This window comes from Citrus clementina, unplaced genomic scaffold (assembly GCF_000493195.1).
Source record: "Citrus clementina cultivar Clemenules unplaced genomic scaffold, Citrus_clementina_v1.0 scaffold_2, whole genome shotgun sequence".
Lineage (NCBI taxonomy): Eukaryota > Viridiplantae > Streptophyta > Magnoliopsida > Sapindales > Rutaceae > Citrus > Citrus x clementina.
Genome location: NW_006262688.1, coordinates 26,980,878 through 26,998,853, shown reverse-complemented (window position 1 = coordinate 26,998,853; position 17,976 = coordinate 26,980,878). Strand labels below are relative to the sequence as shown.

The 17,976-nt window shown below is 31.6% G+C and overlaps 1 protein-coding gene across 2 annotated transcripts; it reads left to right on the top strand.

Annotated features, from left to right (window-relative positions):
• The first annotated feature begins 8,706 nt into the window (after positions 1 to 8,706).
• Positions 8,707 to 15,448, top strand: LOC112100790 (RNA-dependent RNA polymerase 1). Of its 2 annotated transcripts, none has more exons than XM_024190569.1 (5): positions 8,707 to 8,838; positions 9,870 to 10,405; positions 11,061 to 12,961; positions 14,019 to 14,169; positions 14,494 to 15,448. In XM_024190569.1, exons 2-5 carry the CDS (start codon positions 9,884 to 9,886, stop codon positions 15,316 to 15,318), a joined length of 3,399 nt encoding a protein of 1,132 aa, XP_024046337.1. In that variant the 5' UTR covers positions 8,707 to 8,838; positions 9,870 to 9,883; the 3' UTR covers positions 15,319 to 15,448. The 2 variants fall into 2 exon arrangements, with proteins under 2 accessions (XP_024046337.1, XP_024046338.1); XM_024190570.1 differs by having other exon boundaries at positions 9,865 to 10,405.
• Positions 15,449 to 17,976: the final 2,528 nt, after the last annotated feature.

Sequence of the window (17,976 nt, the reverse complement as noted above, 5' to 3'; positions counted from 1 at the left end):
TTTTATATGTTATCTGCATATATGTGCCTATATTACAAATAAGTGGTGCGACCTGTGGGCGGGGGACTCTTTCGCGCTTATAGGACACTTCCTCAGAAAGAAGATAAGGAATTTATAAATAATTTTTGTATTGAATGATTAATTACCTTGATGAATTGAAATGTCCTATTGATTATCTATTTCTCTAACCATACAAATAAAATAGAGATTAATTATGTGACAATAGAATGGGTCCGTGCCCTCTTTATTTGTCGGTTTGCGGCCAAGTCGTAAGATTATAAAGAGTCTAATCCAATGGCTGGGATTTTGAATAAAGAGTCTAATCCAATGGTTGGGATTTTGAAAATGAATAGTGAATTAAAGTTGGGCCACCATCCCAACCCGTTGCACCTTCGTTATTCATTTTATGGGTCTGTAAACACTGACTGGAATTGGGTATTTTGACAATCGTTGGGGAGTGATATGAGATTTGGGGAACAGTAACGTGGGCTGCAACATTGTGTGTGTTTAGATTTTTCTAGTGGATAGCGGTGAGTTGCAGTTCCTCGTGGTACTATGGAACGAAACGAAGTGAAGGATTGCGGAAACTAGGGTGCGTTCGGTACTGTTTTTATTTGTTGTTTTTCGTTTTCAAAAAATGAAGAAGTGTAAAATTTGTTTGGTTCACTTGTTTTTAAATAGTATTTTATTCCAATTGAGAATGATTTGTTCTCATTCCCTAATTTTACAAAAGAAAAAGTGGAGAATAAGGATGCGTTTGGTAACGTTTTCTTGATGGATGTTTTTTATTTTTTAGAAATGAAAAATATAAAACATGTTTGGTTAAACCATTTTTTAATAAACAGTAAAAAAAATAGAGAACAAAATATTTTCGTTTTCTAACTTTTGTAAAGAAAACTTAAGAACGCCAAATTAGCATTTTTGAGTTGCTGGAGAACAACATAAAAAAAGGCAAGATAAAAAGTTATTCCGAATCCACCACTCTCATTTATTAAATTATTATTTTATTAATTCTTTATTCAATTTTACTTTTACATTTTCACCTCATCTTTTTCTTTAGAAAAGCAGCCACTTTTATAATTTCACTATCTTATCTTCTTTTTCTTCATTGTACCGCTAAACAAGACATTCTTCTTCTTCCTCACTATATCAAGTAACAAGATCCAAATACATTTTTTTTTTTTTGTGGTTTTGTTTATTGTGCATTAAAATTTTGTATAATTGATTCCAAGAGTAATGTGGCATGATTATACACAACATAACATGTATGTTAATTTTTATTTGTTATATATTTGAGTTTTAGATGTTATTATCATTATTAAATATCCTATAGCTATTTTTTTTTTTTTTTGTAGGTGATGCTCTTCATGTTGCAAGAAATAAATGTAGATCTTTAGGCTTGTTTTGGATGCAAATATTTTGTACTATTTTGTTCTTTATATTTTGTGTTGTAAAATATAATTAACACAAATGAACTATTTAAATGTTTATAATAAATATAATTGTAATATGGTTTTTTTAATTTTTTATGCTAATTAATTCTACATTTATTATTTTAATTTAATTTCTTAAACTTAATAAAATATAAGAGGGTTTTCTGAAAATTATTATTGCTGTATAAAATTTGATTTCATTTTGATTAAAATTATAATAAAAATAATAATATGTATAAATAAATTGAAGAAAATTATTTCATAAAATATTCTATAAAAATTATATATTTTCAGATAAACAATCAAATGTATTTTTATTATTTTTCAAATTTTTAGACAAACAACCAAACACATTTTTACTGTTTTCATTTTCATATGCTGTTTTGAAAACATACTACCAGACAAATTTTCATTTTTAAAAACAACATTCTCTTTCTCTAAAATAAAAACTGAAAATACTAGTTAAAAAATATTACCAAACGCACCCTAAGGAGTTGATGTTTTTTAATTTTCATTCTTTAAATTGGTCCCACAAGTCCCACTTACACAATTTAAAAAAAAAATTCACATCACTTGTCTTGTGGACCTCATCACTAATATTTACTTTGTAATACATTTTAATTATTTTTTTTCTATAATGGTAATTTATTATTTTAGTAATTTTTTTAAAAAATAATTTCTTTAAAAAATATTTTATCTCATTTTTATAAAATAAAAAATTTATAATTACAAAAAAATAAATAAAATATATAATGATTAAAAATTTTAATTTATTACAATTTTTTCATTATAATACATTTTTTTCTCACTCTCATTCATTCTTTTCATTTTTCTAGACAAACAACGAAACACATTTTCACTTTTTCATTTTCAAACACTAGTTTAGAAACAATCAACCAATCATATTTTTATTTTCACTAAAAACTAATTATTTCTAGTTTATAAAATAAAAATAAAAATATCATTTGAAAAACAATACCAAATACACCAATTTAAGGCAAGTATAATTTGAATTTGAAATTCTGAATAACCAATTGTTGTTAATATAGCTGGTGGGAAATTAGATTTCGTATAGAAAATGGCAAAATTGTGAAGTACAAGGCATTAATTTTCAAAATGGTTTAGGGATTATTTATCAACAGTTCAGTGATGTAAATATTTTTTAAAAGTTTATTTGTTTTTATTTTTGTAAGTCCATGTATTGGAATATCTTCGAATGCATAACAGTCAGTTTCACAGTAGCTCGGGCGTTATTAAGTTTTACAATGGACATGTGTTCAAAATTAGCAACCAGAAAAGTAATATTGCAAGTTTGCCAACTAATATAATAAAGTCCATCGCTGGCATATCTCTCTGTTGGATTAAAACAATGACATCACAAACTAAGAAATTTAGGCACAATCTTTTGCTCCAAACATTTAGTTATTCACAAATATGAACTACCTGCAATTAGGGTTGGCAATGGGACGGAATGGGATGAGATTTACTAATCCCACTCCCATCCCGTATATGCAAATGAGATGAAAAAATGTCACAGTTCTGTCCTTATATTTTTTTTTGGGACAAAAATATATCTCAATCCTGTCTAAAAAGAGATGGGATCCCGCCCAATTGGAAAAATTTCCATTCTTAATCGGTAATGAGACGGGATGAGACGAAATTTGTCAATCCCACTCTCGTCCCGCATATGTAATTGGGATAAAAATGTCACACTCCCGTCCCTAAATTTTTTTATAGGACAAAAATATGTTTCAATCCCGTCTCAAATGGAAAATTGCCATCCCTACATGCAGTGTATTTTGTTAAGTATTCATAGTTTTCTAGGATATAATAAAATGTCGTGGAAGTACGGTAGTAAAAGCTCATTTAATCCTTATATTTTAAGGTTAATACCTATTTAATCCATATTCTTTTAAAAATATCTCAAAATAACTTGTTAAATTATTGATACTTTTATCGTTACTTTTTATTCTTTTTGACTTGTTTTTATTATGTTATCCTCTTACAATGATTTTTTTTTTGCATTAATAAACATGAAAAAATTAAATTACTAATTTAACTCCCAAAATAGAATAACAATAAAAAGAATATATATTAATTTTTTTGGAAGTTCACATGTGTCCAGAAAAATTAGTATGTTTCAAAAATTAAATTATTTATTTTTTTACATTAATAAAATATTAATATATTAACTCATCATCAAAGTGTTTCACAAAAAAATAACATATATTCTTTTTGTTTCTACTTTATTTTTTAGGAATGTCTAAAAAAATTATTTTGAGAGAATAATATTAGAAAAACAAGTTAAAAGAAACAAAAAGTACAAAGATGTTAATAATTTAACAATATAGATGTTTTGATGTATTTTAAAAAAGATAAAGACAAAACGGACAAAACGGAACTCAATGAGTATTTGCCGAAATAATATAATGTTAAAATATAAAAAGTAAATGAATTTTTAACCAAAGTATGACTTTTATTATGTGTGTGGAACTTATATTGTATATTTGTTCTCTCGACATTGCAGCTTAGTTTTCGAATTCCAACCACTAAGAACTACAGTATTAGCATCTTTTGGAAATTACATATATCCTTGTAGTATTTCCACATATTAAACTTGTCATTTAATATTTTTTTTTCCAATTAAATTTGCTGCACCATTTACTCCATTTAATTTATGGTCACTTGCAATTCAAAGAGGGTTGAACTGAACTGTTAAATCGATCACTTATACTTGTCCGTATTGATTTCAGTCCAAAATGAGGTCATGGATGAATCAAGGAAGCAAATTCAGAGATGTTGGGCATATGGTCATTCAAGCATCAATCAAGCACCCAATTTCGGAGATAATTATTAATTGAAGCCATATCTATGGTGATAGCAGCATACAACAGAGCACGAACGGGTTTTTTCAGCTACCGTGAACTCCAATAGGAGTGATGGTGGATCAAATGTTGTGAATTGGACATTAATCCACATTTAATCTATATTTTTGTGGATTATTAATTTTTAATCTAATTCAAGCAATCGGTGAAATTTAATTCAAATCTAATCCATATATCTACAGGTCAGATGTGAATTTATTACAATTTACATTCAATCTACTATTTTGCAGATTAAAATTTTTTCACTTTGCTCACTCTACAATTTGTTGATTTTTTTTTCATTGTACTGTTTACGCAGTTATATTTGTTTTTTTTTAATGATTCAATTATTTAATTATTTTATTTCCTATTTGTTTTGATAATATATATTGTGGTGTTACTTTTACTACATTTTAACGTATTTGTTTACGAATAATACCACAACTACAAGTTTTAGTATTTTTAAATTAATTACCCCCAATTTACCGATTTATGGAAATAATTCCCCATCCAATTCACCGATTGCAAATTTTAAAATTTTTAATTCAATTCAATCCATGAAGGCACGTATTAGATTTTTTAGGATCGAACTTTTATAGATCGAATGGATTAAGCGGATTAGGCTGCGTTATGAACACCCCTAAATTCCTACTTGTACTTCCTATCCTTTCATTCTATTTTTTTTTCTTTCATTAACGTTACAGAATTAGTAATTCAATTACATCTTATTTACTGCCACATTCAACTACATTTTGTGCCGATTGCAACAACAAAATTGTAAATAATGTCGAATATATTGTTCCTCACAAGCTAATTGCTTCTAACAAAGACTTGTTTCGGCTAACAGACTTATTGTTATATAGAGCAACATTTTCTTGTTCCCTTAAACAAAATTATTGCGATATTAAGAGTTCCTATCTCATGACTTGCATTCCTTGTTTCTTCATTTGCCTCGTGACCACTACACGATATTGCTCCTTTTCCTCGAATGGTGACTTTACTGATGCAAATTAGTCTACTCCCCAGCGTACAACCGAATAGATATTCCCAATCCATTTGAAAATGGCTTGTGTTCACATTTAGTTTTCTCCATCATTTCAACAATTGCATATGCATATTTATTATTAAGTAATATTATGTAAAGGATGACTTAGACGCCTGCCTGTAAAGTAGAGCTGGCAAAATGGGTCATCGGGTCGTGTTCGTGTCGTGTCAGCTTCGTGTCGTGTCAAATTTAGGTCGACCCAAACCCGACCCATTTAATAATCGTGTCAAAATATTGAGACCCAAACCCGACACGGAAAAATAATCGGGTTACCCAATAACCCGTTTAATATCTATATATTGAACAAAAGTTACATAAAATATTTACACACTATCATACATACGTATGTACATAACTACATACATACATACATACATACATAATTTATCGATATTATAAAATATACATATCTACCAATATATTACACATTTACACTATTGAGGTTTTAATTATATATATATATATATATATAATATTATATATCAATATTATAAAATATACATGTCTATCAATTTTTACACATTTACACTATTGAAGCTCTAAATGTATATAAAATTTTATAAATAAAACACTGTGTTTATATTCACCCTTTTAAAGAATAAAAAAAAGAAAATCATCTCTAATATTTAAGTTTTAATTATAAGAATATGTAAATTATTTTAAAATAGAAAATATAATCGGGTCATTGATCGGGTAAATGGGTCAAGAATTTTAACCCAAACCCGACACTGAAAAAAATCGTGTTGACCCGGACCCGACCCATTTAATAATCGTGTTAAATTTGACTACCCATACCCATTTATTTATGTCGTGTTCGTATCGGGTAATCGGATCGTGTCAAATTTTACCAGCTCTACTGTAAAGGTTTAATCGAATTATTTTTTGATTTAGGCTTTGCCCTCGCTGTACCTTTTATAATAATAATAAAAAAAGATTCCTAATGTTTTTTACTTTTATCATTTAGGTTACTTTTTTTTCTAAATTACTCCAAGTATTAGATAAATCATTGATTAATTAAAGGTACTCTATCGAAATTAGATAGATTAATTATGTCTTTGTTTTTCCTAAAGAAAAAAGAAAAAGAAAATAATCATTTAATCAATCCACGGTAATAAACAATATTATCTGGAGATCCAACTCGATTTGTTTTTGCTCATACATACTGTGAGACTAAAGAACCTTACCTGACAATTATTGATATTACATGTGCTGTTAGACTGTTATTGAATGTGAGAATCTGTGGCTGTCCGCAAATCCTTCCGACGCAAGTCGATGAAAAGTTGTCCAAGGTGGGCCATGGCCTATATTATTTTTATCATTATGTCTCAAAGTCACAAAGCAGCTGCCCGGATGGGCTCAAATCAATCACGCTTTTTAATCGAGAGCGAAGCTTTTTTTTTTTTTAACACCCTTTAAATTTTTTTATAATACCCCCCTTTTAAATATTATTTTTTAAAATACCTTCAGTTTAATTGATAAAATATACATCTACGCTCAATAATTATGTATCGTTACATTTAATCAATAATTAATAAAATTCAAAATTAGTTAAGATAATATTTTATTTTCAATTACTTAAGATTTAAACTTACTAATTGCTAAATCTGTTTACCGTATTCTTTAAAGAGCAAATAACAAAAAATATATAGGTTGTAGTCTATTGGAATTTTTATATTTTCTTTTTAAAATTATGTATTCTAATATTAAAATGACTCAATCTTAGTTTATCCTCTTATTATAATTTCTTCCTCAACAAAATTATATTGGTCCAATTATAAATGACATAAGATTGTATAATCCATATTTTTTATTTATGCATCTAAATTAATTTGTATATTTCCATATTTAATTTTTAATTTTATAGGTGATTTAGAAAATATATATCAAATTATAAAAACTAAATTATATCCACGAACTTGAATATCATCCATTAATTGTTAAGTAATTACTTATTTATCTATTAAATTAAAAAAAGGTAAAGATTAAAACATTTAAAGCCAAGGATCGATCCATAATGACCCATTATCAATACTATAAAAATTCATACAGCATTATAAAAAAATTCTAAAAAAAAAAATCATCTTTCCATATAATTTTACCCAAAAAAAAAAGTTTCTTATGAAATTCATACAAACCCTTAAAAATCAATTTTTTTTCTTATCATTATACAATTTCTATCTTTATAACCATCAACTCTTATAATTTTCTTAGAAACAATTAACTAAAATTTAAAATATAAATATATATTACAAAATAGAGTGGGTGTAAAAATTTTGTCAAAAGAATAATTTATCTAAGTGTTGAATTGAATTTTTATTCAAAATAAGAAATGAAATAATTTGTATCAGGTTATTTAGATAATTTCAATAGTAATTTTAAGGGGTTCAAAAGGCATGTTAAGGTCCTGTTTGGGATTGCGGTTGGGTAAAACGTTCGGTAAATATTAATTGCTGTAACTTAAAAATTATGTTGATATAATTTTTCATATAGATATATAATGAAAAATTTATCGTATCTTTAATAATTATAACTACATACTATTAATTTTTTTTTTATTTATAATTTTTTTCCACAATATTAATAACTTTAACCTACAACACGTCAATTTAAAAAAAAAGCTACAACACTTGAGAGCACCTCATCTTCAAAGGGACAGACTTTTATTTTCCAATGCTTTGTCTACTTCCTAGATTTTAATTAAAGGAAAAAGAAAAAGGCACTTACAGTAGGAAATGAACGCGTGAAAATTGGTGACATATTTTTCAACAAAAGCTTCTCTTTTTAAAATCAGAATCGGGCTTTTACAAAATATTTGTGGTCCCCACATGTGAGAGAAACCTTAAATCCCAAGAAAATTCCAAAACCAAGACAACGAACGGATAAGGGGAAGACCTGTGTTTTTTACTACAGTCTGGGAAGTGTTTCACTTACCTGTGCACAGATTCATTTACAAGAAAGCCAGTAGCATCCATCCACGCCATCGGAGGTAACGTGATGTGGCGGATAATCATTAGCTCTATACTACTATGGTTGTCAAATTCATTTCGCAATTAAATAATATATATATATATATAATTCACAAAAAATAAAAAAAAATCTTTTGTATAATAATTTTTTTAAATTTTATTTATCAATTATTCACTGTATACTATTTTTTTCCTTGCACATAATATCATCTTTGTTCGTTCGTAGTTTATTGTTAAAAAGTGAAATTTTAGCTTAAAAGTTAAAATAGCAAACAATAGAAATTAGAAAACATGCTGCTAGTTGCAACGTCAGCAATACACGTAAGCAGATTTAATGTAAGGAGAAAAATCCGCGAAGGAGGGAATCAAAATCATCACTTATTAGCTGACTGAGAGGAAGTGGCAATTAAAGAGTAAAGAGCGTAAAAACTAAAATGAAAATTGACTAGCCATTGACGATCAACAAGAACAAACTCTTCACACTTCACTTGTACTCTTCTATTTCTGTTTCAGATTCTGCGTTATCTCCTGTGAGTTTCTTTCTCTCTTTGTTTCTTTTCTTCTCTGTGCTAAAAGCTTAAAACTGAAACATGGGTTGTTTTGAATTTTTTTTTAATGGGATTTTATTTGCTGTTTCTGATGTTGTAGTTGAGTCACAAAATGGTTATTTTTCTTTTTCTTTTTTGGTTCTTGACTCGCAAAACCTTGTACCACTCTTGCAAATAGTCTTGCTTGACTATCATTTTCTGTTTTTAATTTTAATTTTTTACGTGTTGTTCATGTATTTTTTTTATTTGGTTTCTCTAGTGACATTGGCTCGTTAAATGAAGTTTCTGGTTTTAGTGAAAGTGAACCCTTGGTGGGTTTCAGTATGCATGAAATGATAGAGACAAAATTTGTTGTTTCAATTTTAAATGTGGGTTTGGCTTTCCGAAGAAGGGCTTTGTTTCTGTGATCAATGAACATTATCCACAAAAGACAGAGCTGATTGACATAAATTGATTTTCTTTAGCCGGGAAGGTTAATTTGGATCACTTTGATGTTCATTTTCTTTTTTAATGATTTTTGTAACACCCCATACAAATCACACATCGACAAAGCACACGAGAGCCTATGCAAATCCCACATCGACAAAGCACAGGAGAGATGCTGGGTTTTATAGCATTGATTTACACCTTAATTGACAAGACGCCTTTTGGGGTGTATGGGTGCCCTAGAAACAAAACTTTGGGGTAAACCTCAGCGAGGATGCTAAGTCCCTGAGGAAGGGTGTGGGTAAACACTCCTGTGCTGGGTTTATAAGGGGTGATTATGGGTGCCTTAAAAATAAAACCGTACGGACCTTGTTAAGGCTCAAAACGGATAATATCTTGCCACATCTGGGTTGGGTCATGACAATTTTGCTGCCTTGACAGATGTGGAATGATTGAAGTTTAGGTTAATGACAACATTTTTGATATGCCAATGATGATGTTATGTTTTCTAAAGTATTATGTGTACAAATAGGGATCCTTATACTTGCAAAGACTGATTTGTTGTATTACGTATGATACAAGTGCAGAAATTCTTTGGTTCATGGGTAAGACAATTCAGGTGTTTGGATTCCCTGCTGGTGTGACAGCAGAAGCAGTTAAGGACTTTCTTGAGTCAAAGACAGGTGGAGGAACTGTTTATGCTCTTAAGTTGAGGACTCCGAAAAAAGGGGTTGGAAGATTATATGCTATTGTGCAATTCACAACGAAGGAAGCTGCTGACACTATCATCTCATTGGCTTGCCGAACAGAAAAACTATGGTATGGGAGGTCATATCTCAATGCTCGCAGAATGGAGCAAGATACTGTGCCAAGGCCAAGAACTTTTATGCATACCATGGAACACATAGAACTGCATTTTGGCTGTAAGATCTCAAATGAAAAGTTTGCTGTTCTCTGGAGAGGGGTGAATGTTACCGTGAATTTTGGATTTGGAATGCGAAAGATAAATTTTCTACTTTCTCATCTAGGAGAGGAATACAGGCTTGAGCTTGATTATGAGAACATTTGGGAGATTGAGCTGCACTGTCCTCGTTGGCAAATGACCAAGTATCTTCTGATTCAGGTTGCTTTAATACTTTTCATCAATATGGGAAGTCTGCTGATATATGCTCTCATCACTAATCTTGGACATGAAGATTTTATTTTTTGTATTGTGTGGTTGAAAATTTTGCTCGTTCTATGCTATGAATGCTGACTTTTCGTTGATTTTCCAATTTACAACTCAGTAGATGCATGCTTGCTTTTGGTAAAAAGAGGTCGTTCTACCATTGGTTGGATCTGTTCCAGTTGTCTCCTTCATTGTTATTGACGAGCGGTGATTGAACATGCTTGTTAAAGAAAAAATTAGGGCGTGGATTGGTAATGAGAGTTCCTCGGATTCTCTCTGCCTTTTGAAAATTCATATATTTCAATTCTGTGAAATTTTACTTTTCAATACTTCTTTATTTGATAAAGCATTTTGGTAAATTTAGAAAATATCAGTTCTTTTAACATAAGGAAATTTCAGTATGGTTGATTAATAAATATGGTGTTTACATTTCAAACCTGAGACCGCATACTGAAATTGAAATTTTTTTGGAAATATACAGATGGCAGAATCCAATGATCAACATTCATGAGAGTCAGAAGTTGACATCATGCTTAGACTAAACATGTTTTTGATGAGTATTTGTTAGCTTACTAACTGCAAGTAATTCTTTTTGGATTTCTGTGATTAGTTACTTGGCGCTCCTCGGATTTTCCAGAAAGGTATACGCTCTCCAGATCTCCTGTATGAAAGTCCTGTATTTAACTTCTTTAAGGAAGTTCCTGATGATCAATGGGTCAGGACAACGGATTTTACGCCATCAAACTTCATTGGGCAGTCTACTGGATTATGTATGGAGCTGCCATACAGGCTTGAACTTCCAGATTTTAAGGAAAATTTTGCTTATTATAAAGAAAGTGAAGATAGATTTGTTTTGGAGACAGGTTCTGCTTATTCTCGCAGTCTGGATCTAGTCCCCATTGTCGGTCCTCCGGATGGAATTGCCTTGCCATATGAGATCTTGTTTAAGATTAACCTGTTGGTTCAAAATGGGTGTGTTGCTGGGCCACTGCTTGATTCTAACTTCTACCGGTTGGTTGATCCATACAGAGCACCCGTGAGCATAAGTTGCATTGAACATGCTTTAGACAAACTATATCATTTAAAAGAATGTTGCTATGAACCTTCTAGGTGGCTCACTGATCAGTACAGAAAATATATGACATCTAGGAGTAAGCCAAGCTCGCCTGCCATATCTTTGGATGATGGTTTGGTGTATGTACACCGAGTTCAAGTAACACCTTCTAGAGTTTACTTTTGTGGTCCTGAGATTAATGTATCAAATCGCGTGCTGCGACACTTCAGGAGAGATATTGACAATTTTCTTCGCATTTCTTTTATTGATGAGGATTTGGATAAAATTCACTCAACGGATTTATCTCCACGTGGATCTTCTGCAACTGATATTACAAGAACAAGAATTTACACAAGGATTCTTTCCACTCTTCGTAATGGCATACTTATTGGTGATAGGAAGTTTGAATTTCTTGCCTTCTCATCAAGTCAGTTGCGAGAAAGTTCTGCTTGGATGTTTGCGTCAAGATATGGGCTCACAGCTGCAGAGATAAGGGAGTGGATGGGCAATTTTCGTGAAATAAGGAATGTGGCAAAATATGCTGCCAGGCTAGGTCAGTCCTTCAGTTCATCAAAAGAAACTCTTAGTGTTCACATGGATGAAATTGAGATCATTCCTGATGTAAAGATTGAAATAGGCAAAACTAAATATGTATTCTCTGATGGTATTGGCAAAGTTTCTGCTGAATTTGCTAGGAAAGTGGCCTCAAAATGTGGCCTCAAAGATAATCCTCCATCTGCCTTTCAGATTCGATATGGTGGATACAAAGGCGTGGTGGCTGCTGATCCAACTTCATCAAAAAAATTGTCATTGAGGGACAGTATGCGCAAATATGAATCTGAACTCACGAAACTGGATGTTTTGGCTTGGAGCAAATATCAGCCTTGTTTTCTGAACCGTCAGTTGATTTCTCTTTTATCTACCCTCGGAATTTGGGATGAAATTTTTGAGAAGAAACAAAGAGAAGCTGTACGTCAACTGGATGCTATCTTAACAGATCCCTTAAAGGCACAGGAGGCTTTGGAGCTGATGTCTCCAGGAGAAAATACAAACATTCTCAAGGAACTGCTCATCTGTGGTTATAAGCCAGATGCTGAACCATTCCTTTCTATGATGCTCCAAACATTCCGGGCATCCAAATTGCTGGAATTGCGGACTAAAACAAGGATATTTATTCCAAATGGAAGATCTATGATGGGATGTCTAGATGAAACCAGAACCTTAAATTACGGGCAGGTGTTTGTGCAAATTTCCGGTGCTGGATATAGGCAGTTGCATGGTGAATCTTCCTTATTTAGCAGCAGCAGATCACGGCAGCGCTTTATTGTTCAGGGACTGGTGGTTGTTGCAAAAAACCCTTGTTTGCATCCAGGTGATGTACGTGTTTTAAAGGCTGTAAATGTGCCCGCTTTGCATCATATGGTGGACTGCGTTGTGTTTCCACAGAAAGGAATGAGGTACATCCTTACAATGCTGAAACCTAGATTATTGTGGTATGAATTGAATTCTTCACATGCGTTACCCAGATTCATTGTGGTATGAATTGAATTCTTCACATGCATTATCCAGATTCATTGTGGTATGAATTAAATTCTTCACATGCGTTACCCAGATTCACTTGCTATGTATCTAAACATAGTTGTTACATATCATATGTGGGTCAACAACGTGCATTTAAATATATATTGCCAATCTAGTAAATAACTTTAATATAACTTGAAAAAAAAAGAAAAAAAAGCACTTATGTATATATGTAGTCAATATAGTTGACAACCCAACAAAACTTGAGGCTTCAGGTTTCTAGTTGGCCATATATTGTTTCCCGGGCCTCTTAAACAAGCACTTTAGAAAATATTAAACAAGCACTTTAGAAAATACTAAGCAGTATTATGGAGAAATGACTGAAATTTCGTAAGGATGGTGAGAATGCTTACATGTGCGATAGTTCAGTTGGAAGTAAATCTCACTAGAGTTTCTGACACTGCAGACAAGGTAATATTTTTCTGGTTCATTGAAACTTTGAAACTCCTTGCATGTTTTAAGATGGTATTAATCTGTCAAATGAATAAGTGCATGTCAACCAGAAATATCATATGGTATTTAATCTTGATATAAAGACAGACGATAATTGGGTGCTTTACTCAGTTAGGGTACTCATCTCCTGATATTTGCGAATGCAGCAATTTGAAATGCACTTGGACAAACTTTTGTACCCTTTTCTCCCATTTTTACTTCTGTTTTCTTTTTCCTGGATCATATGAATGTTTGCTCATAAGTCTATCTAATTTAGCTCAACTGCTCAAGGAATTTTCACAGCTGCAAAAATATATTGATTCACTATGCATTTCATTTAGGTTAATGAAATTTACTTTGTTTATATGCTCTCTACAAGCTTTAATTCTTTCATGTGTTAATATTTCCCGCTCTTTTGACTTTTTAAAATCTATAACAAAGTGATGTCCAACTGTTTATAAATTTTGCGTTGTACTGATTTTCAAACTATTGAAATATTAGACCGCATCCAAATGAATGTTCTGGAAGTGATTTGGATGGAGATATCTACTTTGTCTGTTGGGACGATGAATTGATTCCACCACAGCAAGATCCACCAATGGATTACACTCCAGCACAAAGTATGCAGTTAGATCATGATGTTCAAATTGAGGTATTACACTTTCAAACATTGTATCTTTCAGGAGATTTTGCAGCTTGTTCTTTTCCAATTTGTATACGCCAAAATTCCTTATTACTATCCTTAAAATGCCGGCATACAGTATAATCTTCGTACCAATAAGAAAGGGGAAATGACATTTGGAAATCCTTGAATCCAAAGACTGATTGAGATGCATTTTTGTATGCATGTAGATATCGGAATGACAATTGGAAATCCAATTTGTATGCAATTTTTTTATGCTATGCAAAGAGTACAAGCTGTGAGATATATTTCTTCAGTTATTTTCCTCATGAGAACGTAATTTCCTTGGTTCAGGACGTAGAGGAGTACTTCACCAACTACATAGTGAATGACAGTTTGGGGATCATTGCAAATGCTCACACTGTTTTTGCAGATCGGGAGCCTCATAAAGCAAGAAGTGAGCCCTGCTTACAACTAGCGGAGAAATTTTCAATTGCGGTTGACTTTCCAAAAACCGGTGTACCTGCTGAGATACCACCGCACTTATATGTTAAAGAATATCCAGATTTCATGGAAAAGCCTGACAAACCCACTTATGAGTCACAAAATGTGATAGGAAAGCTCTTCCGAGCGGTGAAGGACATTGCGCCACATACAAGCTGTATTAGGTTGTTCACAAAGGAAGTGGCAAGGAGATCTTATGACCCTGACATGGAAGTTGATGGGTTTGAGGATCACATCGATGATGCTATCTATCACAAAGGCAATTATGATTACAAACTGGGAAATCTGATGGACTATTACGGCATCAAAACAGAAGCTGAAATACTCACTGGCAGTATCATGAAAATGTCGAAATCTTTCACCAAGAGAAGAGATGCAGAAGCAATTGGAATGGCAGTCAGGGCCTTGAGGAAAGAAGCTAGAGCCTGGTTCAAAGAGAAAAGTGGCTCAGATACTGAGGATGATGCATATGCAAAAGCATCGGCTTGGTACCATGTCACTTATCACCCTGATTACTGGGGTTGCTACAATCACGGCATGAATCGGGATCATTTTCTTAGCTTTCCGTGGTGTGTTTACGACAGGCTAGTTGAAATCAAGAAGGATAAAACAAGTATTGGAAATGCTTTTCCAGCTCTGGAGCAACAGTTCCGTCAGGGTTTGCGTATGTATTGAGGAAGTATGGTTGTGTCGTCCCCTCCTATATAAAGCATTGAATTGTATGTGACATATTCTGTACAAAACTCTTTTAAGAACTTGAGCATGCATGTATTTATATAATAAATGGTAACAGCGTGTTGGTTTTTATGCTTTGTCAGACGAAAATGCTCCATGAACAGGAATGAGAAGCCAAACCGTATGGCATTTGTAAGCGTGTCCATGAAATATTTAAAGCTTATTCGAATTTAGAGATCGGTATTTCAAAACTAAATTTTTAATGAATTAGTCTCGTTTGTGAATTATATATTTAGATGCTATATTTACTTAGCTGGAATTCTTAATTTGTAAATTAATTGATGTGTTACTAATTAAAATTTATTATTTGAATTAAAAACATTAAAACTTAAAACTTAATAATTATCTATCACTTAAATCAATTAAATAATAATACATCTTTTACCACATTAGTTGGACACAAATTAAGTATCCAACTAAATAAGCATAACATCATTTGTTATATAATCCATAGTGCAAAATTTCAGTGATATTCGAAAAGAAACGGGAGTGATACTCTCAGTGGTTATGATGTATAGCAATTAAAATGATACTTAATTGCCCCATTGAGTTTTCTTTTCTGTGTTCTTCTCCTTCCCCTCTGAACGCCCTCATTGAGTAATCTTAAATCTTAGTGAGCTGTATCTTCCATGTTAAAATGATACCATTGTGTCATTAATCTTTTCAAGTCCTACGTACTCTCATCTGTAGTCTCTTATGAAAAATGTTTGTTGAACATTGTCTCAGTTGCAACTCTTCACATAATTTATATAACCCGGCATATTGATCCGGCCTTTCAGCTAGAACGACAGATTGGTTAATGATTATCTATTTCATATTCAAAAACTTAAAAAAAAAAAAAATTGACACCAAATCCGAAAACGCTCTCAAGTTTTGAAGACCTTGGGGAAGAGGAGGTGGGAAGTGAAAGTAAGGAGAGGGATACTTTTTATTAATTTTGAAAATACCACGGGGATCTAGGCATTTATGTCCTATTATTAGCTATTATTGCATAATTTTCATCCCGTATAGTGAAGAAAAAGAGAAATGCTAAATGTCGGGAATGTTGAGAGAACACTGAGAGAAACGGCAGCTTGTGCTGCCGTTTCGTGTTCTCTCAGCTCCCCACTAAGAAAGCTAGTGCCCACGTGAAAAAAGACTTTAGCTTAAGTTACTTTTGCCAAAAGCTGCCGTTGGCCCCACACTCCATCACTTTTGCCAAGTGATGTCTACCCCCCCACGTGAAAGTCTTTGTTCTCTCCTTGCTCATGACTAAGCAAAGCTACATTTGAGTTCTCCTTAAGCTAAAGTCTCAGCGATGCTCCTTCACTCGGTTCATTTCTCCTTCGTTCTCCTTTACTTATTTGCTCATCACAAACCATTACTTCAGCTCATCCAATCAGTGAACCAGTGGCCATTTCTTCAGCTCGTTCATTTTTCGATCTAGATCTTGAAGCAACACCCAGTTGGTAATTATCTCAGCTTAAAGAATAATTTTTTATTTGTTTATTATTTTTTGTTATATCATAATAATAGATATATACCTGCATTTATTAATTAAATGATAATGTGTTTAATTTAGATTTTTTAGAAATCTTTTTATTTAAATGATATGTTTGATTTAGAATTTTTTAATTTAAATTTTGTTTGAACATATAATTATTTTTAATTTAAATTGTGTCGATTTATAATTTATTTAATTTAAATTGTTAGAACTTTAATGGATTAAATTATTACTAGAAAATTTTATAATAATTTATTCTTAATTTAAATGTTGTTTCCACATTGAATTTTTTTATTTAAATTGTGTTCGATTTATCATTTTTATTTAAATTGTGTTCGATTTATTTTTTTAATTTAAATTGTGTTCGATTTATTATTATTTTATTTAAATTGTGTTCGATTTATCATTTTTTTAATGTTTAGAATTTTAATGGATTAAATTATTACTGGATGGTGTTTGTATAAATTGATCTTACATTTTGCTTAATACGAATATTAATTATTTTGTAGAAATGGATAATTTGGAACATGAAGATGGAGTCGAAGATTATTTGGCGCATAGATAGAATTAAGGAGCAAACCCAAACAATTTATTAATGCATTGTTATAATTGTCTGTCATGTCGGCATGCCAGTATTAATTTGGTGGGTAAGTTTCTGGCCACTAAAGAGATGCATATATATGGCCATTAATATATGTAGACCAAGCACCACCCACTTCCGGCACACCTACAGCAGCTCCCGAGTGCATATTAACATTTAAGAACATAAATTTACCTCAAATTTGACAGAATTATTATTCATGTTGCAGGCAATTTCAGATTGTAATTAAAATCAGTCTTGATTTTATAAACGATGACCAAATTAAAGCGAGCATGCTTTTGCTTTGCATCAAAACTTGAAGCAGTTCATTCATGTTCGTGGCCATATACTTAATTATAACCATCTTGCTTTTTGTTTGCAATATGTCTGGATAATGTTGGTATCGTCATCATATACTTAATTCTTTCATTTTCAATCTTAATTCTATGAAGTCAAAATAATCATTTTTTTCCCTCAATTACAAGGAGAAGATAAAAAATAGAACATACGAATTAGTTCCAAGAGCCGGCTGTAC